The following is a 27,356-nucleotide window of genomic DNA, read 5'->3' on the forward strand; positions in this document are numbered from 1 at the left end:
ATAACAGAGGCAGCCATGTAAAATAGGCCTTACATGGTCTAAAAATATCACTGATATTATCATGCTGTCTAACAGATGGAGACATGCCCACCCATGGTAGTGCATGGCAGTGTCTCTAGGAGAGACGTAAGGACATGACCAAAAAAAGGTTGACAGCTATATGCTGCCCTCTGCTGGTGGGCAAAACTCTCAACAAACTAAATGTGATCATCAAAATACAGTTTATCTATTCTTGTGAACGATTTTCAAGTTTCAGCTTTTTGAATGTTGCGCGTCATGTGTGTAACAGCAGACAGTTAATGCAGGATGTATATAGGAATTTGTGACAAAACAAAACAAAACAAAACAAAACAAGAAAAAGGAGACTTGAATTATTATATATTTATTGAACAATGTTAAGCATGATAGGGCTCTCCATGTAGGAACTCTAATAATATAGTATAAAAAATTAAAAAAGTACAAATAACAAAGACAAGACAAGGCATTGTAAACAACATCCAGAATAAGAGAAAAACCCCATCTTGATGGCAGTTTTTCTCAGAATAAAGTTTTATAAAACACGTTTTTCTAATCATAATTATTACTGTTGTAGTTGCAAAATTATGCCTCAAACAGAGACTGATCGGAAGAAATCCCAACTATTGGGATGTAGCATTTCTTTTCTTCCTTTAGGGTTTTCTTTTTTTTAGCGTATTCCAACACAAAACACTGAAAAAGTCCATATACTTGTATTCATGAAGTACAAAATATGAAATGTACAGATAAAATGTAACATAATAAAAGCAGGCCAAAAGGCCTTTTACAGTTAAAATGGCCACATATGATTCTTCAAGTTAGACTGAAATGCAAAAGTGATGACAGACGAGTGGCCGATCCGACCCCTAACCCATGCTGCCTTAGGCCTGGATTGTGCTACACAAAATAAACATCCCTGACTGAATGAGGTCAGAACAAGGGCGTGTATACTGGATGGAGTACGGTGGAAGTTGCTACATGTAAATTGTCAGCATATGTCCATTATGAAGTGCATGATATACTGAACCTAGAACATGGAGGTGGCGATACAGTTAAGTCCTTCAGAAGGCTTGACTGATGTCGTCAAGCCCGTTTAAGCTTGTCAATGTGGAAGGTGAGTTTGAGGGCAGGGCCGAGCTTCAAACCCATGTATTTCATCATCATGTCGCTACGCAGCAACAGAAGGGCTTTCCCATCAATTTCCTGTAGCAGAGGAATCAGAGGAAAAGTAAACCTTTTTGTTTTTTCCTCTTTTAAACAGAGCTGCTCAAAAGTGATGAATAAAACTGACACGTTTGAAGCATTCACTATTCATTATACATTTATTCATGAATGAATGGATACGTACATGTTTTCTAAAAAGGTCAGCATGTGGGGCCAGAACTGGGTCGATATCCCTGATATACTGCATGACTTCATCTACTGTCCACAGGTTGGGATCCTGACCGCTGGGCCTGGGGCTCTCACGGAAACTACCCGGACCTGGGAGCAAATGTGCAAATACAGATTTATAAGACAGTTATTCACTGAGTAGTAAAAAGCCCAAAAAAACAAACATGTTTATCACTGTCCCAGTGCAGCGGTCTTTCGCACAGGCTCAACATCTGTTTTGACAATTGAGCTGAAATGATGGATCCTGAAAATGTAATGTACTCTTTTTTTGACAAAACTCTATTAAACTTTTTGCATTTGTGTGATTATAAATTTCAGTGTGTTTTTGGGCTACCACTACAAGGGTATTATTTTAACTCAAACACACAGGCTGCACAGGCAAACAGCAGTGAATGGAGTGTCACTGTCTACTACACATATTTCACCTACTATAAGATAACACTCAAATGCCACCATCTCTTCTTTCAACTGCTCCCTTTAGAGATCGCCACAGTGGATCCTCTGTATCACCTTATCCTTATTATCCTCCTCTGTCACACCAACCCTCTGCATGTCCTCCTTCACTATATCCACAAATCTCCTCTGTGGTCTTCCTGTTTTCCTCCTGCATGGCAGCTTCATATTCAGCATCCTTTCTCCTTTACATCAACTATCCCTCCTCTGCTCATCTCCAAAATATCTCAGTCTTGAGTCCCTTATCTCCTTACTGCTCAACCTGAGCTTCCCCTCTGATGTACTCCATTCTAACTCCCAATGAAAAACCTTCGCATCTTCAATTCTGCCACCTCCAGCTCTGTCCTCTCTTTTTGTTAGAGACTTCAAACTGCTATTAGCATTTGAATTGGGTCTTTCCAGTGAAATAAAAGTGGCATGAGTGGCACAGAGGGTAAGAAAATGCACTACTGATATCTGGCAAAGTAGCAATTTAGCCACTGAAGAGGCAGTTTCTGACCAAACTCTTCTCATGACCTCTTGAATGGACCTATACCATAGTGTAAGAGCAGCTTAAGTGCTTATTAAGGGCAAAATGCTGCTATATAAATACCACTGCAGTCACTCGTGTGTTTGGTTTCACTGATTGTCATTTTAAGGCAAATGTGAAGAGCCACTAATTACATGGCAGTGATGTAATTGCACCCGATCCTCCATCAATGATATACTCGCTCATCCAGCTCAGAGTCCCTTAGAACTCTCAGGTTAAGGTAACAAGTGAAGTGTTACGTTTTCTTGTCACTGTTTGGCTGTATTGCACAAACTAGTGAAAATTACAAAGATGACCTCGACTTGAGCACAGTTTTGATGAAGACTATTGGCGATCACTGTGTTTGACTGATGCTTCAGGACGAATACTGGTTCTTGTGAATTGTGAACTGACAGACAGACAATGAATGCCTCGGCATAATATGAGCTCATCTGTCATTAGGCAATATATGCTTTAAAAAACAAACAAACAACAAACTACAACATCAGAGGTCAAAGAACTACAACTGACTTCACTTCCTGTAATGCAGACACAAAAAGGGGGTAGTTCTAAACAAGTTTTACAAGATCTGCAGCACATTTCTACTGCGCTGAAGACATTTATGTATGTGTAAGTAAAGATAAAGCAGAGAAAAATTTACATATGCACTATATGGATAACCTTGACCATGAGAACCCATGCAATGAAGCTCTCGGTGCACTTTTTGTGCTGACATTAATGACAGAGGAGGTTTGGAACTCTGCATATAATTGACTGTTACACACATTGCTCCTAAGTCCTCAGTGATCCCGCTTGATAGCTTTACTTGTCCTGCCACTCTGAGGCTGTTCTTAAACATTTCACATTTTTTTTGCAATAACACCACTTACAACTGACAGAGGCATATCTAGCAGGGAGGCATCCTCTGACAGCACCACGCTTGAATTTAGTGAATAACCTTAGTTAAAACCAAACTTACTGGATTGCATGTCACTATATTAGCATTTGCAGAAGTAATACATTCACACTTACAGATTTGTCGAAGCTTTTCATAGATACAATGTTGTTTCTTTTCCTACCTGTAGAGTTGTTATGATGCAGCAGTTTGGAGGAGGACCTCAGGCCAGAAGTCAGTCCTGTAGAGTTTTGGGAAAGGGGGCTCTTCTTTAAGTGCTCTGATGTGGCAACACTGTTCTCCATGAAGGACTCACCTGGGAACAAAGAACACAATTATACTAGTACCTAAAAAAAAAAAAAAAAGCAAAATAACAAAGAGGTCCCACAGCTAAACATCCAATGTAGTAAAAAAAAAGATAACAAGTAACAAAAAAGAGGCCCAACTGACAGCGTATTTGTCAGACACACTGCTTCGCAGCGATTTTGCAGAACCCCTCAGAGAATACCACGGTGATTTAACAGGGCTATGGCATTCTGTAAAAGTATAAGGGCACTTTGAAGGGGATATTACCCCTTTTACACATATATCTTCCAATATTACATTAACTTAATTAAAATTTAAGGAAATGGAAAGATGATTAAATGATTAACCTCCTGCCCCAGAATTTAATAGCATTCGCTCTTGAGCTCTGTTTAACTACCTCCTTTTAAATGATTACAGAAAGCTTTACTAGACAAGTCAGAGCACCCAGTTATTACAATTAAAATGTTTGACAGAAATATGATGCCGGATTCCACTTTGAATAGCCTCTGATACTAAATGAGCGGAATCCTTTGATGTCAGCTTATTTCCAGTTATTTTTGCACACAAATAAAGAACAAAGAAAAATATGATTAAAGGCATTTTACAAAAGAGAAATTTACCAGAGGCAGAACATACACACAGTGATGCGAGAAAGAAAGTTTTTGTTAACACACACCTGAATGCTACAGACAAGCAAACTGCTAAAACTTCTGCCTTCTTGCTGAATGCTGATGATCAATAAATCAAAGGCATTTGATTAGCAACACTTGGCTGCTACTTAGCCTCTTAATTCCTATGGATGCAGTCAGGCTCTCCTCTGAAAAGGCTCCCTCTTTTAATACACAACTGTATTTGGTACCACCGTTTAGTAAGTTAAAATGTTCAACAAAGTGTGTGCCCACAATAAAAACAAATAGGTTCACAAATAATTTTTTACTGATCAATCCTCCAAAGAAACAACCTAATTCTTTATTAGAGTGCAAACAACTACAGTGAGAACCTTCACAGACAACTCCAAAAAATGTGGTGCGAACATTTTAAAGCACGACTTTAAAGCCTAATATGGCTTTTCCCCCCTTTTTTCCTGAATAGTTGATACTACCTGTGTATCTATTATTTTCCTTAATTTCTGTTTGTCACCATGATGAATGCTAACATTAAACATGGTCAAACGTGGCCATGGCTTCACTTTGAACACACTGTTTCACACAGTTTTTTGCACTCTTTGATACTTGTGATGTCAAAGAGAGGAGATCTTAATAGCACACGGCTCTGGCTTACTGTACACCAGCCCCATCGACCTGCTATTCAAACCTTTTATTTGTAAAAGGCAGCCGACTTACAGAAGAAATTTGGCTTAAAGGGACACAAGCTACAAGGGCTTGTCTGAGATAGTACAGCTCTGTAGTTGATCCACTAAGGGCCGGTATAGTCCAAATTCAATAATAAAAGTATGGAGCAAATTAGCATGAGCCTCCTAAAGAGCAAGTAGATGAAAGTTAAATTATGCTTTTTGAGAAGCGATAAAAACATAATAATCTAATCTAAAATCATAATGATAAATCATTAATCATATATATACACAAACACACGCTGCTGTGAGGAAGCATGCACACTTGGTACCTATGCAGTGTGGTGGTCATTATTTAATGATCAACTTTATGTCAGTTAAAATGCAGTGCACACTGCAAACACCTCTATGCCTTATAAAGATCTCTCTATCTTTTTAAGAGATATATAATATATACAATAATATATACAGTTTTGTAAACTACGTACAAATTTACGTCACATTGTTCATTTCAGGTAGCTTTACATTCAGCACTGGCACATTTCACCATTTAAGCATTGAGTTATAATGGGAAGAAAAACTGACACAAGGGGGAGCACCAATATTACTTTACAGCAGCCACACAGAAAAGAGATTTTTTTAACCAGCCTCATGATCTGGTGATCAGCCAATGCCAGCCCAGTACTGAGCTGATCAGTTATTTTAAAATGCCATTTAATGATCTACCAATACATATGTCACCTGACTAATAATATCACAGACTTTCATGGATAGACTAATATATATATTTTCCCTAGCTCTAAATAAAAGCAAAACAAATTCTATATGAATGGTAGTATGAGTAATAAGAACAGATTATGAATGGATGAAACAGATTACCATCAGTGGAGTGCCGTGGGATTTTTGGCAGTTTCGGAGACAGAGGATTGGTGAAGTCCTGAAGGAACCGCTTTGTGCTTCGTACTGGGACCGCTTTCAGACTGTCTCCAAAACTTCTCCTCTCTAAAACAAGCACACATGGGTTGAAGAACAGCTGGAGGCTATTGTTCCATGTTAACTAAAAATCAAGAAGCTGGATGTGACAAAGATGCAACTCAGTGTACCAGAGCAGTGATATTTTAGATCTCTAACAATTACGCTGAATGTGTGTTACATAATTATCCTTCGTTTTAAGAAAAAAAAGAGAGCATATTTTAGGCCACATTGCCCAACCCTAGTTCTCTTCACTACCCCTGTCTTTGCAATTTCAACACATTACTTGCTTTCCACAATACAGCAAATAAGGATTCATTTTCTAGAAGCATATTGCCAACATCTCTGCATAAATAAGGCAGACACATAATAGTCTGCTGTTTCCTCTCACCTAAACCACTTAGAAAACGGTCTAAACCAGTCGTTTCCTACTAAGCTTAGCATATTTTTCCACCTGACACAAGAGCCCAATGACTATTATAAAACTTTAGCTGCCTTTTCATTAAATGTAGCAAAAGTGAGCAGAGTCTTTGACACTGGTACTTTTCAATGTAAGAGCATGGTTCTAACAGCTATGTTAAAATAAATTAACACTGTACACGTGAACACAGAGTGGGCAAACAGCGACCCTGACCTGTAGTGTACGTGTGACTGTCGTAGTGAAGACCGCCTCTGGCTACAGGCTGGCTGCCAAACAAAGGATCGCAGTGCAGGTTGTGGCAAAGTTTTTCCAGGAAGCGGAGGACATAGGTGACACTGCTGACAGTTGGCAGGGTCAAGGTGTGCTGCTGCTGGTCAAAAAAGGCTGGAAAAGACATGGTGGATATTAATTCAACTGCTTCATTCAAGTGTAATTCAATAAACAGGCTGTGTTACAGATGTGAGTGAGCTTTCATGAATAAACAAAATCCGACCCACACAATCTGTGTAACATAACTCAAACAACAACAATAGAATCAGCCAAGTGGTTTGTTTTATTTTTTCGTACTTTGTTGGTTCTTGATGTTCTCGTGGATAAGTGAGCATTGCCACAGTAAATTCATAAGCACTAAATCAAAGAGAAGAAAGGGTGAAGAAAGTGAATTTGCTTTCAAATTAGACCAATGCACACCTGAAATGACTTCTCCTCCTTGTCCAGATTTCAGGCAGGAGAAGACTGTGCCCTGGTTGTGAGCAGAGTCCACACAAGCTTGGACACACTGCTGAAGCACCGACGAGGCTCGGCCTGGCCCAAAGTGGTCTGGCAGCTGTTGGATACGCCGCTGGTCTAAATGGGGTCCCATCTTGCCGTACTTGTTTAGGTACACACAAACTAAAAGGCGAAAGGTATATGACCTTAAATGACACTGAATGAAAAAGTTGATGCAAAAAACCCCAAAAAGCAATGTGCATTATGTGTAGGCCTGTGGACGCTGTGTACCTGTGGGAGCCTGTAGTGCAGAATTAGGGATGGTAGCATTGTCCAGGGGCACAGTGCTGGTGTCAGGCTCTGGGGTACTGCTGGTGGGAGACGTGGGGACTGGATTAGGTACCACTCGTGGTTTTCTCTGTATGCAAATACACAAATTCAGAGCCATCAGTACATATATTTAGAAAAGCAAATAAAAGAACTGAGCTAAGTACATTTCTGTAAATGGTAATGGAAAACTAAACAAACATACAAACTGGATGCTGCAAACACTACCAATGACTGAGCACTGTGGTTTTGCAACTGTTTGCGCTTAATAAATGGATACCAGCTCAGTCCATCTTACCCAAAAACAACTATATCGTTTATAAAGACATAAATATGATGAAACCAAGGCTTTAAAAATTTTTTTATAGCATGTATGTTACAAATGAGCAGGCATGTTTAACTAGCTAGGAAACTTATGATAACAGAAACAGGAACGGGCTTTGTCAGATCAGAGGGTTAACTAAGGCTACGTTCACACTGCAGGTGTTAATGCTCAATTCCGATTTTTTGATCAAATCCGATTTTTTTGTCTGCTCGTTCACACTACAAATAAAATGCGACAGCAAACGCTCTCTAGTGTGCACGCTCAAAGCGGCCCGCATGCGCAAAAGAAGACGTCACACACAACGCGCTCTGTTTAGACCCAGAGCAAACAATATGGTTTGACTGATGGCCTTAATATAAAGACTTCGGACTTTAAGTTTCCCAATTTTTGCTTTAAGTTATTTTGTTGTTTACATAATAATGTAAATAACCTAATAATTATCCTTATTGCTGTTTTAGAGGAGCGGTGCTTCAAAGGATAGCTGCAGATTTCTGTCAGAATCTGCAGATTATACAGTACAAATAAAATGTTCACGTTTCTCCAACGTTGTCTTCCCAGCAGTTTCACTGGATGGCCAGGAAGCGTTCGCGATGTCTTCTCGGGCGCTTCTCCGGCGCTGATAATTGGCGTCTGTCTTGTGTCAGTGACGTAAAAGACGGATTTAATGCGACATGACCGTTCAAACAGCAGTCGCTTTCTAAAACATCGGATATGTATCGGATTCAGTACCACATCGGATTTGTGCCGTTCACACTGTCATACCATGATCGGATATGGGTCGCATAGGGTCAAAAAAAATCGGATTTGATGCGCTTTCGCCTGCAGTGTGAACGTAGCCTAACAGGTTAGTTTCTGGCTAAATAACTTAATAATCCAAATATAGTCAAAAAACACTGGACAAGCCTCCAATGATTTGCGCTCCAAGAATTATACTGCAGAAGTTTCCCTTTTCACATTTTCATCAGCATTTCTCAAGCAGGCAGCTGTTTATGTGACATGAAGTTGTCTAATGACAGCTGGGGTTCTTTTGTACTGGACAGTTACCTTGCTGCCAGGTTTCGGCCCTCTTTTCTTTGGGATCTTGATAGGTTCTGCCTGAGTCTGACCCTGCTGCAAAGTTATCCTCTGCGCCCAGTTGGCGGGCAGTCTGCCCCTGGTTCGCCCTGGGCCTGTCACGGGCCGCCCTGGCCCAGCCATGGAATCCTCTAGCCAGCTAGCTCTCTTTGCCCACCCCAGCTGCAAACAAAGAGCAAAGGACACACAGTCAAATAGGGATGCCTCTTTTTTTAATAATGCCCCTCAAACACAAAACAACTAATCTGGGATGCCATTGTGAGCAGTCTCATAGTTTAATGTAAAGGTTGGTTAAAAATTCACTTACCCGTTACTTCTTTTATTAACAGGCTATAGAAATTCTTTCTACCACTTGGAATTCAATTGAAAGATTCAACAGCAACACGTTGTCTCAGAAACACTGTCCCTGCTACACCGGACAGAAACTATTTGTATACTATATGTAAGTGTCATAACTGCTTCACTATCACACAAAAGTAAAAAACTGTTTTTTCATGCCCACCTTACTGCCTGGTTTTGGTCCTCTCTTCTTGGGAATTTTGACAGGTTCCTGGACTTTTTCTGGCTGGATGCTCTGTGGTCCCAGTGTAGAGCCCTTCTGATTCCAGTGCCCTGTCACTTTGGTTTTCCTGCGGCCTGGCTTGCGTCCTCTCTGGCCTGGAGGCCTGCCCACCGTGGGGCTGGGATGCATGACTGGGCTCTCCACACTTCCGTCTGTCAATGCTCCAAGGCTTTTGGGCAGCACCACTGTAAGCGTAAAGAGAGAAAAGAAAATGGGAGAAGTTGAAAAGCTGCTTGGTATCGGCAGCAAAATTAATTAAGAGTTATTGCTCTGTGCCTCTCAGTTAGGTATTCACATCTTCCATATTCAGCCTACAATTTAGAAGTCTAAATCTAGAACGCCTTTTGTGGTTATGTTATGTGAACAACAAGGGCAACGTGTTCAGTCACAATCCTAAATCAACTTCACCAAACACCTGCTGTGCAATATGCACACAACATTGCCACATTGCAGAATGAGTCATGTGCTTGATGCATTCAAGTAGCCTTTGTGCTGTTGGCTGCAATGTCCTCACATGCTTCAAATTGAAGCCAAATAAGAAGCTGGCTGAGTCACGCACAGACATTAAGTACTCTCTGTGCATGGGGAAGGTACTTGGTTTTCTGATCTCTACTCTAAGACTTTCTGAAAAGCTAAAGGTAAAGCGTGTTATCTTCAATGGATGACAAAATCCAGATTGTTTACAACATCTGAACTTCTCTCAGTGGCACTAAAGCCAAGAAGGTCAAACTTTCTTAGCAACAAAATAGTTCTTTCTCAAACTATGTCCTTCAGTTATAAGCCCAAGGACACCACAGTGCAGTTCTCACACTCAAGCACTTTTTACAGTCTTAGGGAACAGGTAGCGAGCAAAAAAAAAGAAGAAAAAGAGAAGAGTGGTCGCATCAAAAAGTTCCCTTTTTAAGACTGAATTTAAACTTTCAGTCATTTTTTTCCACACACAAACAAAATCAAAACTGCTGAGAAACTGACAGCAATTTGACTTTGCACTCTTTTCCAGTACGGCATCACCACTGAGTGGTAACCATTTTTATACAAACGGGCTTTTAACTAATTTAATTAATTTTAACTTGTATGTCTGATCTTACTGTAAAGCACTTTGTGATTTTTATCTGTGAAATGTGCTATATAAATAAATTTTACTTACTTACTTACTTAACCAAGCCTCTAATAACATTAAGCCACAGAAGAAGGAATACACACTCTTTTTGTTTGGTGCTCAAGGGCTGAGAAATTATTTTTGAACTGACTAATAAACAATCTACCAAAGATCTGGCTCATTCTTTGATCATGCCATAACTCTAAACCAAGTTCAATAAAATTCAGTGTGGCAGATTGCATAACTGTGTTGAAAGTCAAACAGAGACTTATTTTTAAATTTACATTTATTTTATATAAAGTATTTCCTGGGAAAATAACCAAGTCTGCGGATATGTTTAATAAAAGTGCTAATTCTGTTTATTAAACAAAATTAATTTTCATTTCATTGGTGTAGTGGAGTAGTATTTGATATGCCTCAAAATCTGATCAGATACAAATGATCTCTTTAGGCAGATCCCACTAAAAGTACAGGCAAGTAAAGTATATGCATCAATTTGGTGTTACATCATATATAACATAATGAAATCACACAATCAGGCGTTATCTTTGTAAACTGTTATCCACTGTACGCCGCAAAATGAAGATCAAGAAAAAGCAAAAGAAAGACTAAAAGCTATCAGGTAGCAACTGAAAGAAGAAAAATAAGCAGTTGTTAAAGACAGAGGTTACGAAAGTTGGTTACCTCTTCTTCTACCTTTAAGACTCTGCTGGCCAGAAAAAAACAAGAAGCAACATAGAAAAAGCACAAGAATTAAAACGCAAATGAAGAAGCAAGCTGCTGCAAAAATGTATCTCCAGAATATGAACACACGGCCCTTCAGTCCTGAATGTGAAGCACTTCTGAAATCACGTAATCCCCAGAGAACAGGCGCATGTTAAAAACATTAACAGAGGGTCTCTACTAAACACAAGAAAACAACCAAGCAGTCCGTGTACTTTACATAAGCCATTACAGCTGGCAAAACTTCAAGAATGTGTGCATGCAAAAACAACCGCACAGAAAAACAGAGCCACAGTATAGTCGGAATATCTGGCTTCATATGCACCTGCGATTTAAAACACGCTTTCACACACACTGCACAACCTAAAGTGCGCTGGTATTCATCCTGGATCAGCTGGGGACAGATTTACGAGAGGAGCGGCCACATTCATTAACACAGGTCTTGGCCAGCGGGGCTGTATTTATTAAACACGTTCACACAAACAGACCAATCAATGCAACACACAGTCTGCAGGCTACTGCTACGTTTCACAGAGAAGTCACAGAGAAGCTAAAGAGAAAAAAAGAGGGAAGGAAAACAAACAAAAAAAAACAAGACAGCTGATTGATCCTAAACAGATTGAACAAATCCTAGATAATATGTTTAACGGTGTAAAGAGATTGAGGTTACAATCAATTGCACTGCTTGTAAATACAGCCAAGCAAGCGCTTAACAAGCAAACCCTTGTTTTTTTTCTTTATCCCATGAGTGCACTGAGTTCACCGAGTTCATAAAGCCACCACTACCAGCTTCATATTACAGCAACATAACTTCTCAAGCGCTTTTGATCTAACGCTCGCTCTATGGCTGCATTTCAGTAATTTCATTCATTTACTCACCGTCTGTCTCAAACGAAAGTCAAAAGTGTCTGATTGTCAGCACAGCTGTCCTCAAATTCACCCTCTCCTCCTGCCCTGTCCTCCTCTCCCACTCTTCCTCTGACTCCTCCTTTTCTCCCTTTTTCCTCCCTTCTCTTCTTTTCTCCTCCCACATGTACTGACAATGTAAACAATCCACTTTTCACAGCATATGTCTGTCCTTTCTCTTGATTTCTGCCTCTTTAATCTTTCCAAGGTGTCTAATCAGACTTCGACAGCCAGTGTGCCAATGAGAGGCCTGTGGAGGGGCACACAGACTCATTTCACTCGCGTCATGCCCTGATTCTGCTAACTGGGCAAGTGCCAGGCCTACATAAAACACTAGCAGGCTACAAAGACATATCCTCCATTTCCCTCCCTCAATCGGCTCCTTCACATATTGTGGATTCTACACACGAGGACAGCTGACCCTGTGGCTGATAACCCTTGTAAGCAACTTCTACCTTCTGTGGTTCTTCTGTAACACATTTCCAGCTTTGAGTCTGGCTTTTATTCCTGATGTTAAACAAGTTAAGACAGCTACAATGTCTGAAATATAACTGCTTTACAAGAGCAATGATTTTTTACCACAAGTCACAAAGGAAGCAATATATCACAAAGAACTGCTGCATTGTAAACAGTCTTCTAAAAGAGAAGTAAAAACCGCAGGCATGCCTACTTCAACATTTACAAACCAAACTGAATACAAATAGACACTGAGAGCCAACTTTGCACTTAAAAAACCCCATGCAAATAGGAAGGAAATTTTTAACAACACTTTAACCATATGCAGTGTAAATGTGGACATACAGCAGATGGACAAAATAAAAGCAGAAATCTCATAGTGTAGTGAAATCTAATCCATGAGTCAGGAATAAATAATGCCTTTATCAGGAGTTATAATTTTTTTCCAGACTTAGCCACAGATGTGTTGATGAACTAAGTTGATATCCATATAATTTCTGCACATAAAAAAACCTTTTAAAGTAAAATAATGCAATTTGAACACCCAGCCGTGATTATTTTCATTTTATTTTGGAATTACAATTTTGGTGTTACAATGCAAAGATAATCAGAACCTCTAAGGAAGTAAAAGCCGTTTTTGGAGTAGAGCCGGCAAAAGCTTTGTCTGCCGTCATTCTCCAAAGCTTCTGTGCAATCCCTAGAGGCCCCATCTGTACCCGTCAACCTCACATGCACCAGGTAGGGACTAGCAGTTGCTCTTGCATGACAAGCTTTGCAGTCAAAAACACCCTTTAGTCCAGGACCAGGGCTGCCCATTCGATAACTAATTTTAATCTTGATTGTGATGTTAGCTTCCCACATGTAAATGGACATTAACCAAGAAAGAAAGCAGCAAATGCTGTACAACACAACTATATTATTCAACCACCTGAAAACAAGACAAACTGCAGTATAATTAATGCATGAAGGACTAGAGAAACAATGCAATGATTATTAAAATCAATCATCCAACATCAGACAGCACATGCGTACTAGGTGTCACTAAGATGCACTAGAATCACTGACACTGTCTCCAAAGATATGTGTCCAAAATATGTGGCGAGTAGAGAAAGGTTTCAGGAAAATAGTCAAATTACTGGACAAAAGATATATTATCAAAGTGAAAATACCTGCATTATGTGCAAAACATTACAGGGGAAATTTAGAGGAACACAAGGCTACTAAGTACTATGAGTTTAATTCACATCCATTTTGTAGATACAATGAAAGGTGTGATAGACTTTATATTTAGTTTCTAGGAAGTGCACTTTGATCAGGTAAAAAAAAAACCCCAGAACCTATTTCAAAACCTTATTTAATTAAAATTAAATAATTTAATCTGCAACCCTACAGGAAATGATACTAGAAAATAGGGCTGGGCGATATGGCCTAAAATCCATATCGCAATATAATTTGGAGCACATGCGGTAACGATATATATCGCGATATATTCTTTTCTTCTGTATAATGTATTTTCCACACTATAAGGCACACTTAAAATCCTTTAATTTTCTCAAAAATCGAGAGTGTGCCTTATGTATGAATTCTGGTTGTGCTTACTGACCCTTGAACTGATTTGGGCGTGCAGAAATCTGTTAAAAATGTTTTAGTACAACTTTGGTAAGCCGCACTGCTTGATGGATTGTCAGAGCATTACGGCTGCCGTAGTGAGGAGCTTCACGGAGTAATCTGGGTCCAAAACTCTGTCCATTTCAGGTCCCAAAGTCAAACGAACACTGAGAGTTAAAAACGGTCTAAATTCTTTCACCTTTAATAAAATCAGCACCGTTGCTGCTTTACCAAGTGTAACAATTAAGTTTAACATCCAAGCATCCATGAAAACAGAATTTATTAAATTTAACGGAGTTACAAGTTAACAGGAAGTTAGCTCGCTAGTTTCCACCTAAACATGACATACCATGTTCTGACTGAGAGATTTCTGAAACTAATTAAAACGTACAGCTCTGCTACCACTTCCAACATAAATGAAGAGAGAAAACTAAACAGCAGTGGCGTTTGCAGGGTTACTGAAGTTAGACTATCTGGTATATAATGTTTTGCTACGTGATTGCTAGCGACACAGCTATGTTAGCATAACATTAGCACAGTGAAGCTGGAGGATGAACGTCAACTAGGGCTGGGCGATATGACCCAAAATTCATATCTCGATATTTTTTAGCTGGATGGCGATATAAGATATATATCTCGATATTTTTTTTTTAAAGCCATAAGTTAAGAACAAAAAGAGAGTTCTTAGTCACACTGTGTCCCAGATGTTACACGGGCACTTTTATTTACATACAGCGTAGATGTACATGAAGAAATTACTCAAAAATAAATTATCAGCATTTATTAAATAATCATGGTCCATAAATAAAAGAAAACAATGTTGTTTTTGTGCATAACAAAAAGCTCACAATTGTGCAGTCAAAATGTAAACTAATAGACGCTGAGCATAATAACAAAGAGACAGATTTCACAGCTGCACCACGTCTCTGAACAGGTGCCATTTGTGGTCCTTATACACACAAAGTACGGTAATATTACGTTGAAGCACAGTACGTATCACTCCGCGAGGCTCCTCCTCGGTAGACGTAATCCTCCGACAATCCATCAAGCGGTGCAGCTCCGTAGCTTAGCAAAGTCATATTAAAACATTTTTTGACAGATTGATGAGCGCTGTGTACCACATAAAATCGGTTCGCGGTCAGTAAGCACAACCAGAATTAATACATAAGGCGCACTGTCGAGTTTTGAGAAAATGAAAGGATTTTAGGCCGTGCAGCCCCTCCGGGCTGCATGTCGTTAGCGCGGTTAGCTCGCTAACACGTTGACGCCGTCCAGCCCCACGCACGGGGCGATCCGCAGTAACTCGATAACTGAGATTTTCCGCTTTCATCTTGTCATTGCCTGCAGGTGAAGCTATGGGGGAGGAGGAGTTGTGTTCAGTGAAGGAGAGGCGAGGCCGAGTAACGTTGCGTAGAGACAAAAGTGGACGAAAGAGAGGCAAACCTGCGGCTCCACAAGTATAATTATAACGTAACATAGACTATATCGATATAAACGATATTGTCACATCTTATATCTCGTATGAAAATATATCGATATTTTTAAAAAAACTCGACATATCGCCCAGCCCTAACGTCACACCACAGCCGCCCTATCACATGACGCATACTGCTCCAACGTGCTAAGGTCACGAGCTGGGTTTTGTGAGGCGCTTTTGTGATATTTAATGGATCGGATTACATTTTTTATTTCTCTCTGATATCCGATCCAGTAATTTAGGTCAGTATCAGACCGATACCGATTCGTAATATCGGATCGGTCTATCCCTAATAGATACCATTAGTTATTTTCAATGATGGAACACTTGCTCAGGATAGAGATAACTCAAGCTCTGATCACCGTTTTAGAAGATCACCAATATTATAGTACATGCCAAACTTTAAAGCCACTATACTGCAGCAGAAATAGAAAGAAGACTTAGACGCAAAATACAGAGAAAGTCAAACTCAAGTTATATACACTCTTAGCTATCACCGTATTTATGAGGTTCATACTGTGATATTATTCTGTTATTATATGTTACCTTATATATGTAATCAAAGTAGTTGAATTAGAATACTGCTGTAGATCATATTATACCCTTTAATATAGAGTGTGTGAGCTGTATGTAGTTTAGTTCTCATTATACTTTTGAGTTAACAGAACATATTCACATATTAGTTCATTAGATAAATGTGCATCACTCTGTATCCTTGATCTGCTGGGAATGTGTTACACTGTTTTCTTGACATGCTTAATTGTTGAATCATGAAGAGAAGGTTGTAAGCAGGAGACTCTGTGTCTAAAGACAGGGGAGATAGACAGACCACATTCCACACCCCCACCTTACAGAAAGCAGAGAAACAACTGCCGAGGTCATAACTTAGGCGCTGTAACAGAGAAAAAAATGTGATGTTTTGGCTTTTACGACTAGCTGGGGGCCACTAGAGACTATAAAAAGCTGAGCAACCCGTCACCATTTTGAGACATGTGCCTGACCCTCTGGTAGCATCTCTCCCGTCCGGACGTTGTAATGCTCTTATTGTTGAATTGTATGGAAATAAATGATTGTTGATTGAGCATTGATACACCGAGTATTGTCCTTCCTTCAGCCCAAAGATTCAAAGAACTGCATGTTTTCAACAATACCTTTCGTGCCAGGTGGCTGAAGATTGTCTCCAGTGAGGGCGCACCAGCCAACAGGGAAGATGTCCCTTGAGTCATAGCGGCAGTAGTAATCAAAGGCTCCTCGCCAGCCATCAAAGGTGACCAGCACCTCAACACCACGCAATGCACCTACTGTCGCTGGGCAGATAAAGTGGGGATTTTTCCGGTCTACAGCCTCCAGCTTCATCCCCACTTGGAAGGAGTTCTGCTCTGGGGCGGGAGGCTCCTGCTGGGGAATATGGAGTGAAAGAAAAGGGTCAAATATGGTAGTTATCAAACAGTCAAACCATGTGATAGATGTTCTTATTGTGTCATACATCAGAAGAGTTGGCCATCTTTGTGAATGCTGAGCTTTTTGAGCTTGTGAGCCTTGTACAGGTACCTTGTGAAAGATGCGAGAGGGAGCCATCTCTGCTCCATTTAGTGTTTTCAGAAGGAACATGGGCCAGGAGGACGCATTGAGTCGAAAACCTGAATAAGGACACAAATATTCTCATTACGACACCAGCTTCAAAATGAAAAGGTTGAATCACCATGAATCAAACAATGAATCATGAAATTATTAATTAAATTAAGCAAGTGTGAAAAGAATCATTCATTATGATCAAGGATAATCACTACGAAAGTAGTAGGCAGTGTTAATTTTGACAGCAAATTTTGATTCAGTTTTAGTCATGGTCTTTTAACTAAAACGTCATTTAGTTTTAGTCCTATTTATGCATCTAAAGTCATTTAGTTTAAGTCAACCACGTATTAAAAGAGTACCATAGACTAAATCTGAAGTTGGTTCAGTTGACTAAAATATAAAGTGTAAAAGTTTGCCATGTTCTTAACCGCTCAAAGTTGCTCCACACGCTGATTTTTAAAGGAGAATTTTAAAAAGTGAACTGTTTTACTCCTCTCTTCCTTCCTCACTTTGACATTTTGTTTCTTTCATGAGAATCATGGAGCACGGGATTCTCCCCAACCACCCACCCACCCACACGTCTGGGTTTGCTATCCTCGGGACATCCCATATGCACAATGCTTTCCCTAGCTGCTTACCATAACCCTAACCAACAAAAATGAATGCCTAACCCTTACCCTAAACTTAACCATAACCCAAATGTAACCCTGACACTAAAACCACATTTTGAGTGTGAAAAATGCCTTTAATCCCGTAGGGACCTGGATTTTGGTCCACATGAGGGCTGTTGGTCCCCACCAGTATAGTAAATTTCAGATTTCAGTCCGCACCAAGACAGTAAGAACCCGCACACCAGACCTCTGCCCACTAATACTGCCTACGGTATTAGTCCCTGTCCTCTTCCTATGTTTCCACTGACACACACTGTTGGCACACTGTGGTGAGATACACATGACAAAGTCTCTCTTTATTAAATTGGCAAAGAGTGTCGTAGTGCTTTTGGAGTTCTTGAATGTGTGTGGGTTAGGGTTCAGGATTAAGAAAGAGAGAGACAGACAGACAGACACACACACACAAGCCCGTTCAGCTTTCTTAGTGAGGACCTTCATTGACATAATGGTTTCCCTAGCCCCTTACACTAACCCTAACCATTAAAAATGAATGCCTAACCCTAACCATTACTCTAAACCCAACCATAATCTAATTGTAACCCTGACACTAAAACCACATTTTGAGCCTCAAAAAGGCCTTCAAACTTGTGAGGACTGGTGAATGTGTCCTCACAAGTGACTGTTGGTTCTCACAAGTACAGTAGAACGCAGATTTCGGTCCTCACAAAGGTAGCTAGACAGGAAAATCTAGAATCTAGATCGAATCAGAAGAAAATCACTTCTGATTGGATCACTTCCAAACTAGTCCCGCCTATCTACACATTTTAATTAGCCCTGATTGGATCTTGTCTCTTGTCTCTCCAAAGTGTCAATACATGTCATCATAGTTTTGGTCCTCATGCATTAATTTTTATTTAGTTATCTTCTTGTTTTGGGGGGAAAAACAGTCATTGATGAAAACTGTCTCTAAGCTCTTTTTAATTCATCATAATTCGACTCCATTTCTGCTCTGTCACTTTCTCAGAGCAGAGATAACAGTAGAGTTTGTGAAGTTAATTCATGACTGTGTGAAAATGCAAAGATGCTCATGTGTGGTTGTGCTTGTGTCCTCACCAAGTGGTGGCTGCAGCATGCCTCCGTTTTTTTCACAGCTGCCGATAGGCTGGATCTCTGAGGAATCCACCAGACGCCAGAAGTCGTTTTTGTTGTCAGACCCATCCAGGCGCAGCCGCAGCCGCGAACCCGTCAAGCCCACCACTGTGGCGATGCAGGTAGACGTGGTGTTTCGCGGGTCCTGAGCCTCCAGTTTCATGCCTGCCTTGAACTCGTTTACGGGAGGTGTTAGGCTCTGGACAGTGATGATAGTAAAAATATGGAGAAAAAAAAGAAAAAGGAATGAAGACCTATAAAAATGACACTTTGCAATCAGCCATGAATCTACATACCTGTCTGAAACATGAGGCAGGGGCAGCAATAGTGTCTGTCTCTTTCAGGTATTTCTCCCAACTGAAGTGCCCTGCAGAATAACAGGAAACTTTAATACATCTTTTTCCAGTCACGCACACTGCCACATTTGTTACATTGTATGTACAAGATTTACATTTTTACCTTGACAAAACAAACAATACACAAAAAAAATATCTCTCTCTCATGTATATATATATTAGGGGTGCAACGATATTCGTAACGATATTGAACCGTTCGATACAGTGCTTTCGGTTCGGTACGCATATGTATCGAACAATACAACATTTGTAATTTATTTTATCAATTTTCCTTCTGACGATGCTGTCTGTGTTGAGCGCTCAGTGAATCTGCGTTCGACTACTCCGCCTAGGCTGCACTGTCCAGCGCAGATCCACTGAGCGCTCAACACAGACAGCATAGTCAGAAGGAAGAGCGCAGGGCACCTCCCCCACCCTCATTCAGATCTGGCGTTTGGAATTATTTTGGTTTTCATGTGACGTATGACCCTGAAGGTAAGCGAGTCATGGACTAAAGTAAAACAGTATGTTGGATGTGCCACGCAATGCTCAATTACATGGGTGGGAGCTAGTGTGTTAGCGCAGTTAGCTCGTTAACGTGTTGGCCGTCTAGCCCCATGCACGGAGCTATCGGCGGTAGCTCGTTAACGAAGATTTGCCGTGTTGTGGCGTTAAGGTCATTTCAACGAGATTAACCTGAAAGCACTAGTGGGAACACAACGAATATGACTGCACATTTACGCCGACATCATCCTAGTGCAAAGACAAGTGGAAGCAGACAAAAAAAAGCAAGCATGCTACTAACTTTAGCCGAGTCATTTAGACAGCTGTTAGCACATGATTCTCCTTATGCTGCTGAGAATATAGCCCAGAAGAAGCGGATAGTATAGCTTTTATTTTGGAAAGAGCCATTTCTCTGTAATAAACTCTCTTTTCCAAAGATGAGTTATTCCTCAATCAGATACAGGGCTTGCAATATCGCTAGCCCGACGTCCCGGAGCTAGCGATTTTTTCAGTCGGGCTACCAAAATCTATCTCTGCCCTGCCCGTCGGGCTATTGTAGGAAAAATATATGTCAATGCTTTTGCATTCTTTCAGAAATGTAGCTGGGTAATTATGTCATTGGCATCGGTGAGCCACTGTCAATATGTGACATATTGAAATCGCGTTTGAATTTGCGCTTGTTTTTTTGCTTTCACTTTGCAACCGTGCGAACTGTGTATAGAGAGCGACAGCACTGATCTGTGAGTGATGATAATTTGTGCACCAATTCCTCTGACATCGTCTTATTAATCGTTAGCTTACTATGCAAACATGACGCAGCAAGCTTAAACATGTGAGAGGTTGATCGCGCAGAGAATCGCTGAGCTTATGTGAGTGCATGTGTAAAAGCATTTCAGTTCTGCTGAGCCAAATAAGACAGGTCAGGGTGAAGAAGTGACAGCCAAAGAAAAGCTTACCACAAAACGGAGAAGTTATGACAAATCAGACTATAAGGCAAAAAGAAAGTGCAGCTTTATGGTTTCATGGACAAAAGAATTTCTGTGGCTGCAATATGATGAGCTAAATAACCAGGGCTGCACATAAGTGGTCCGCAGGTGCGCATTCGCTGTCAAAATAAAAAACACGCACAAGGGTTAGGGTTAAATTTAAAAACTGTACTTTTGAGTTAAAATATATATTTATAATTTTAATAAATGACAAATTAAAAATGCATGAACATTTTTTGTATCGAAAAAATATCGAACCGTGACACCAAAGTATCGAACCGAACCGTGAATTTTGTGTATCGTTGCACCCCTAATTATATATATATATATATATATATATATATATATATATATATATATATATTAGGGCTGCCACGATTTGTCGACTAGTCACGATTACGTCGACTATTAAATCAGTCGTCGACGATTTTGATAGTCGACGCGTCGTTTGAAGCTTTGTAAGATCCCAAAAGACGCAGGAATAAGTAGCAGGATTTAAGAGTGTAATAACGGACTGAAACAGAAGATGGCAGCACTGCATGTACAAGGATGCCAGCTGCCGTTAAACCCCGAAGAAGAAGAAGAAGAAGCAGCTGTGTCCCAGAATTCATAGCGCGGCCCAGCTTAGTTTCCAACAATGGCAGCAGCTAGTTAGTTTTAATATTACTCTTATTATTCTTTCTGGGTCACAAAATAAACGTTTAACATATTTTCAGGCAAGAATGTAGCTGTGTAAACCTCAAATATCTGCTCAGTTTATCAGGACACCACATATTTTCAAAAGCGCTCCGACGTTTTCGGAGACGTCTGTTACCCACCAGCTCGATAGCTAGCCGGGGGCTAGGTCACTAGCGCGGTGAGAACACCGGACTCCCGGCAAATTGTTTTCAAACCCACCGCCGTCTTTCGCTACTCAGGTTAAATATATGAGTCACTTAGATAAATTAAAAATGTTGTTGTTTGGCTTTTTTTTTTTTTTTTGTATTTTATTTGTTCCTGAGTAAATCGGTTTGTCTGAGATTAAAGTTATAGTTTTTACACAGCTGAATAAACATCAAGCAGACAGCTGATTATCAGAAGTGTGAGATGCTGGAGAATATACTCCGTTGTCCTGTTATATTTTAGATAGCAAGGAGTTCATTAAACTTCACCGAAACAATCTGCAAATTTCATTAAAATTTAATAAACTATCATCTTGTCTTTATTTTTAGTTAGCACCTTAAAAGCTTAAAGCTGTAAGCTAATGATAGTTATATAAGAGCAGATGCTGCTGGTGCAATAAGCTGTAGTTTTACGTCCAGTGGATGATGATCTGATTAGTCGACTAATCGCATAAATAATCGGTGACTAGTCGACTATCAAAATAATCGTTTGTGGCAGCCCTAATATATATATATATATATATATATATATATATATATATATATATATATATATATATTTGTATTTATGTAACAAATTGTCTGAATAGTTAATAAAAATACTGAGAAAAAACAGTATCACATTGTTTTTGCTTACATTTGGTGAACAATTACTTCATCTACCATTGCGTTATATACCTTGGTACTGTGAGGGCACGCGGGAAGGCCGTCCACTCCTAGCATGCTTAATCCTTCGGGCATCTTTCCACTCTATCGCTAGAAGAGCCAAGAAAGGCAAGAAAATCCTTTAACTATGGGTAATCTTCTCATCAGTCAACACGTTGCAATACCTGGCAAAAATCACTGCTCCAGGCAATGTCAGGAATTAGAGGACTATTACAACATAACATACATTTTCAGGGCATAAAAGATGACACGCTACATATTTCTAGCTTCACCTACAATCTAGAAATAATACAACATGTTAAAAATATATTAATCATAAAACAAACTCACCTTTTTGTGGTACAGGTTTCCTCATGCTCCAACAATACTGACCAACTAACAAAACAAAAGTGGCCTCCACTGTAAAGGCAATAAAACACACAAAAACTGAGTTAAAGCTTAGTCACGCATGTTTGTGGCAATTTTTTCCTTTATCGATTTAAAAATAGAGTCACATTCGAAACATTAACACACACACACACACACACAAAATGTCACCTTGAAGTCTGGAGACAGTTGGGCATAAAGCAGCTAACATGATGCTTTTGATACAACACTGCAGCATCAAACTTCAATAAATCCATTTACACACGTTGGATTTGAAATTTTCAGCCAGTTTAAATGGAACTGTGTTATTCTAGTGTCTTTACCTCACAAAAGAAACACCTTGAGGCAAGTGAACTAGTTTACAAGCACTGTGAAAAAATATATTGTTTTTAACCTGTTAACTTGTGTTTCATTTTCTCAAGTGCAACATTTTGTTTCTGAAATGACCAGAAATAAACAGGAAATTCCAGGATTTCTCTTCAGTAAGGAAAAACAGACTTGTAACCTTTACTGCGCACCACTCTATTAAGCATAGACATTCCCCAAAAAACTAAATTATACTAACAGATGGCGGAATATTTCTAAAATCATAGATAATTAAGGCCATCAAAATGCACAACTCTTAATTTACATCACTGACAAAGAACCAATCACACTAATATATTCTATAATATATTCTTGAGGCCAAAGGCTCAGCTACTACATATAAAATGTACTATTGTTATTCAAAGGCAACAGAGAACTGGAGACTTTACTAAAGCTTACTTGTCTTCTCAGGGGTTCATCACAAAGATCAAAAGTGCACTGCATGTGGACTTGTGGAGTTTTTCACATGTTACACATACATTGTGAGATCATAATGAATAACTTTCTTGAGATATTGACTGCTTATGTAAGAGATTTGTCCCAAAAAATGACACCGGTCTCTCAGTTAAAGCAGCAGAAATAGCACCCAGGGATGACTTTCTATTCAACTTTGATCAAATAATTTAATAATTAATTTTAAAAAAACAACTAGTATTGATTACAGAAAATTGGTTTATTGCCCATAACATAAAGCATACTGTCTTGAATGCTCATGAATGTCTCGCCGTCTGTCAGCAGGCCAAGGTTACGGCAAGAGCAACATGTTTTAAGGCTCAGTGACCCCTGTTACCTAACCCCGGCTCACAAACACTACAAACCAGACACAACACACAGGTCAGCAGGTCAACGGATATAAACAAGTGCTTCAAGTGGCTGCTTCTGCAGTTTCCCCACACCCCACTGCGACATTTATTACCACAAAGTAATCAAACAAGGCCGATATTTAAGTAGTTTTAGCCAGAAATGTGAGGACGTTAGTAACAGTCGCAACGCAGATGTTAACCATCTGCCAAACATTTGAATTTGCTGAGGAAAAATATTCCCGCTTTATTATGAGGGCTGTTATAAATTAACCGAGCTTGCGTGGAAAATGTAAAAGAGCAAAGGCAGAGCATCCACAGTGTCGCTTAAACCAGATATGGGCTGTTCATATTATAAACGCGCCTACCTTATAACTTCATAACCGTTTTGCTGCGTTTCTCCTTATCGGATGAGCTCCTTTTCAATAGAAGTGCGCCTTTTTCCGCCGCCAAAGGGGGGACGGCTCCCAAATTAAAGCGACCGGCTCCCTGTTTTTCGGGCTGAAAAAAAGTGACAGGAGGACTGGCATCAGTGATCGGCAGCAGCACATCCCTCCTGTTGCAAACTCCAGGGAGTAACAGTTGTTTCACACATAAATGGAGCTCCTAACTTTATATTCAGAAACAAAACATCACCGGCTACGTTGGAGAAATTTACTGAGCTTCATTCAAAACACAAAGCCAGCACATGGGACCCTCTTCCCCGCCCTCTCCTACGCTTTATTTCCATGAATACTCATTTACATGACAGCAGCGTTAACTGTATTAATCAGGAGTTTAACAGCAACCCCTGCTGCACAAGCCTCTCCAAACACCACTGAATGAAAGTCAAACATGCATGAAGCCAGTGCAGACATCTCATCCAGCAGGCTATGCTACGCACGGCTTCACAGACATGCCCACGGATTTAGCGTGCTAGCTTAGCATGCTAGGTGGCACGCTAGTTCGCCGACCTGATTATAAATATTAGCATTAGCAAAACGGGAGCGTACCAGCACTGTGAGGTTAGTTAGCGGTCATTTCGGCTCAGCGCTGAAGTCGAGCCTTAACGGAGATGCCGCTCGGTGTATCCGAGGATGTTTACCTTGCTTTGTAACGTGTGTATTTGTTTCTAGCGCTTTTGTGGGTCCGCCATTTTTTCCCTACACGATGAGGAGGGGTGTTTTGCCAACATTTCTTGTCTGGCAGACAGTCCGGCAGACGGGCAAGTCGAGCTAATGATGGGGAAACGGCACAACAGTGACCCCTAGCGGCAAAAGCTGGTATTTTTTTTAATGCAGTGGAAAGGTTTTATAATAATAATAATAATAATAATAATTATTATTATTATTATTATTATTATTATTTTACATACTTATATGTTACAGATCATCAAACCGATTTCACTCAAATAGAACCTGTCGCATAAAGTGAACTAGGCTTAAAGGTTGCACAAAGTAACACATCATGCTAAAATCTTAATAAAACAGTTGCAAAACAAAGTCACTGCTCATCTATCAGTCTGGAAAGGGTTTTAAATATATTTCCAAGGCTTTGGGATTCCAGCAAACCATGTTTAGAGCCAATTTCGCAGGCCTGCCAAAATTACTCCATGAGTGTATTTGTATTCAGTAAGTAATTACACTACAATGACACTTATCATGCGGATTTTTTTTTAAATTGTGAATTTTCCTGTTTGTGTATGAATTTTAGTACTAAATAAAATGACAAATGTTCATCAACCATAGGCACCTGGAAACACTCACATCTCTATAACACCCTTTATTTATTGTTTTTGAATGTAATTAATTGTTCAAATTTTAGAAATACATTAACGCCAAACATAACTCTTTCTAAAATATAGTTTTGGATGTGCATAGTCCTACCTAGTATGGCTACTGTAGGACAAACATGTTTTAGTCAACAAAGAGAGATCAAAAAAGTTACATTTAGACTGTAGCCCACAATGACTCCTACTGGCTGGTGTGTTTCTGCTAGTATTTGGACTGGATCCGGTTGCACCCAGAAGCTTTTCCCATCCTGTGGGAGGCAGTCAGTCCACTGTTTACCTCAGCTGTCAATGTCAACTAAGGACCGCCTTTATTTACTCTGGAAGAAGCTGTAAAAGTTTCTGAAAGGAGCCCGATATGGTTATACTGAGGTGAGTTGTCTAGGATATGCTAAACTGTTGGTTAGCTGTTGTTTTTGTCACTGTTAGGTATTGCTAACCTCTGATAGCTGCTGTTAACTGACTTTAGTGAAACTGTATTTGAAATGGATGAGAAATGGATTTCCGGTTAATACTTGTACAGCTGCTGTTATTGTGTATATATTTATTTATATTTAGATTTCTTCATACATTCTTATATAGTTCTATATTGTGTATTGTGTATTTTGTTGTACAGTTATTTTATTTTCAACTTTAATTTATATATTTATCTTTATCTTATTCTTCCCAGTTAAATTTACCCTTCATTCTAATTTGTGTTGTACAGTTATTTCATTTTTAACCTTAATTTATATTTTATTCCTTCCTAGTTAAATTTACCCTTTTTAATTTTTCATATTTATTTCCTATCTTATTCATAGCCTTTTCCTTTTTTGTTTTCTTTAGGTCACGAGCAGTTGTCCAAGCATTTCACTACATATCGTACTGTGTATGACTGTGTACGTGACAAATAAAATTTGAATTTGAATTTGAATTTGAAATGTGAGAATGTAATCAAACTGTTTATTATTAATGTGTTTTTTTTAGGACTCTCAAGCCTAACATTAGCTAGCATAATGTTAGCTTAGAAGTAGCTGTTGCTGCTGTTTAGCTTGCTCTTTTCATCCAGAAAGGTGATTGCATGTCTAATCACCTGACACCTGACAATAAGTAATTGCAACAATATCTGGAATAAATAAGCATATTTCTGTACATTTGCTTAGAGCCCTGAGTTAAATTCATTAGAGGAGGCGTAAGTTCAGACAGAAGAGACATTTTATTAAGATGCTGGTGGTTGTCTCTTTCCTTCACATTTTTGTTCCTTTGGTGAAGGTATGTTGGTGAAGGGGTATAAACATAATACATAATATTCTTAATACATACATAATGCATTTTATACATAATACATAAAAAATAGATATGAACCTTCATATTTTGAGTCTGAAGGCGCAGGGACAAATTTAAATGTCCCTTTATGGCACGCTTGTGACTGCTCCTCTTCTCTGTTTTGATGTACTATGGGGCAAAGGCCATTAGTACATCGTGGGGGAACATGGCTGCTTCCACAAACTACAAATCTGCTTCTGTGTATTTTTAACAGGATTAATTATACGTTTATGAGAATACATCAGTTTGTTGAAAATGTAAATGTATATTTAGAAGTACAGTTGTTCTTTTAAATAACCTCAAACTAATACTGTCTGTACTTTTAATGATTTATTGGTCAGAAATTTGCACAGAGTTAGAAACTATGATTAATACAAGTGTGGTATGCATTGTCAAAATATAGAAAGTTATATATAATGATTCAACATATATCACATTTGACTTCTGAAAAAAACAAAAAAACAAAATACAATACTATTCAATACTATTCCCTTAAATGTAAACACTGCCTAGAGCGAGAGAGCTG

At 39.3% G+C, this 27,356-nt stretch overlaps 1 protein-coding gene across 4 annotated transcripts; it reads right to left on the bottom strand.

Moving 5' to 3' along the window:
- Nucleotides 1-366: 366 nt before the first annotated feature.
- On the bottom strand, nt 367-24,974 carry LOC113031524 (polycomb protein SCMH1). Of its 4 annotated transcripts, none has more exons than XM_080308458.1 (17): nt 24,842-24,974; nt 24,126-24,258; nt 22,556-22,624; nt 22,238-22,315; nt 19,150-19,220; nt 18,818-19,052; nt 17,070-17,158; nt 16,670-16,916; nt 9,190-9,434; nt 8,658-8,849; nt 7,253-7,379; nt 6,944-7,144; nt 6,467-6,637; nt 5,740-5,862; nt 3,448-3,579; nt 1,364-1,497; nt 367-1,218 (listed from the first exon to the last, which is right to left on the bottom strand). In XM_080308458.1, the coding sequence occupies exons 3-17, from the start codon at nt 22,578-22,580 to the stop codon at nt 1,099-1,101; spliced, it is 2,190 nt and encodes a 729-aa protein (XP_080164584.1). In that variant the 5' UTR covers nt 22,581-22,624; nt 24,126-24,258; nt 24,842-24,974; the 3' UTR covers nt 367-1,098. The 4 variants fall into 4 exon arrangements, with proteins under 4 accessions (XP_080164584.1, XP_026039448.1, XP_026039446.1 ...); XM_026183663.2 differs by having other exon boundaries at nt 16,670-16,913; nt 24,750-24,905; XM_026183661.2 differs by having other exon boundaries at nt 24,750-24,905.
- Between the last annotated feature and the right edge of the window lie 2,382 nt (nt 24,975-27,356).

Source organism: Astatotilapia calliptera, chromosome 11 (assembly GCF_964374335.1).
Source record: "Astatotilapia calliptera chromosome 11, fAstCal68.1, whole genome shotgun sequence".
In the NCBI taxonomy this organism is placed as follows: Eukaryota; Metazoa; Chordata; class Actinopteri; order Cichliformes; family Cichlidae; genus Astatotilapia; species Astatotilapia calliptera.

Excerpts from the sequence above, each read along its gene's own strand:
- LOC113031524 (XM_080308458.1), bottom strand. The coding sequence starts at position 22,580 with ATGAGGAAACCTGTACCACAAAAAG. Across the intron at positions 5,863-6,466 it reads CAGTCACACGTACACTACAG|AGAGGAGAAGTTTTGGAGAC; the intron begins GTCAGGGTCGCT and ends TGCTTGTTTTAG. Across the intron at positions 1,219-1,363 it reads CTGACCTTTTTAGAAAACAT|GAAATTGATGGGAAAGCCCT; the intron begins GTACGTATCCAT and ends CCTCTGCTACAG.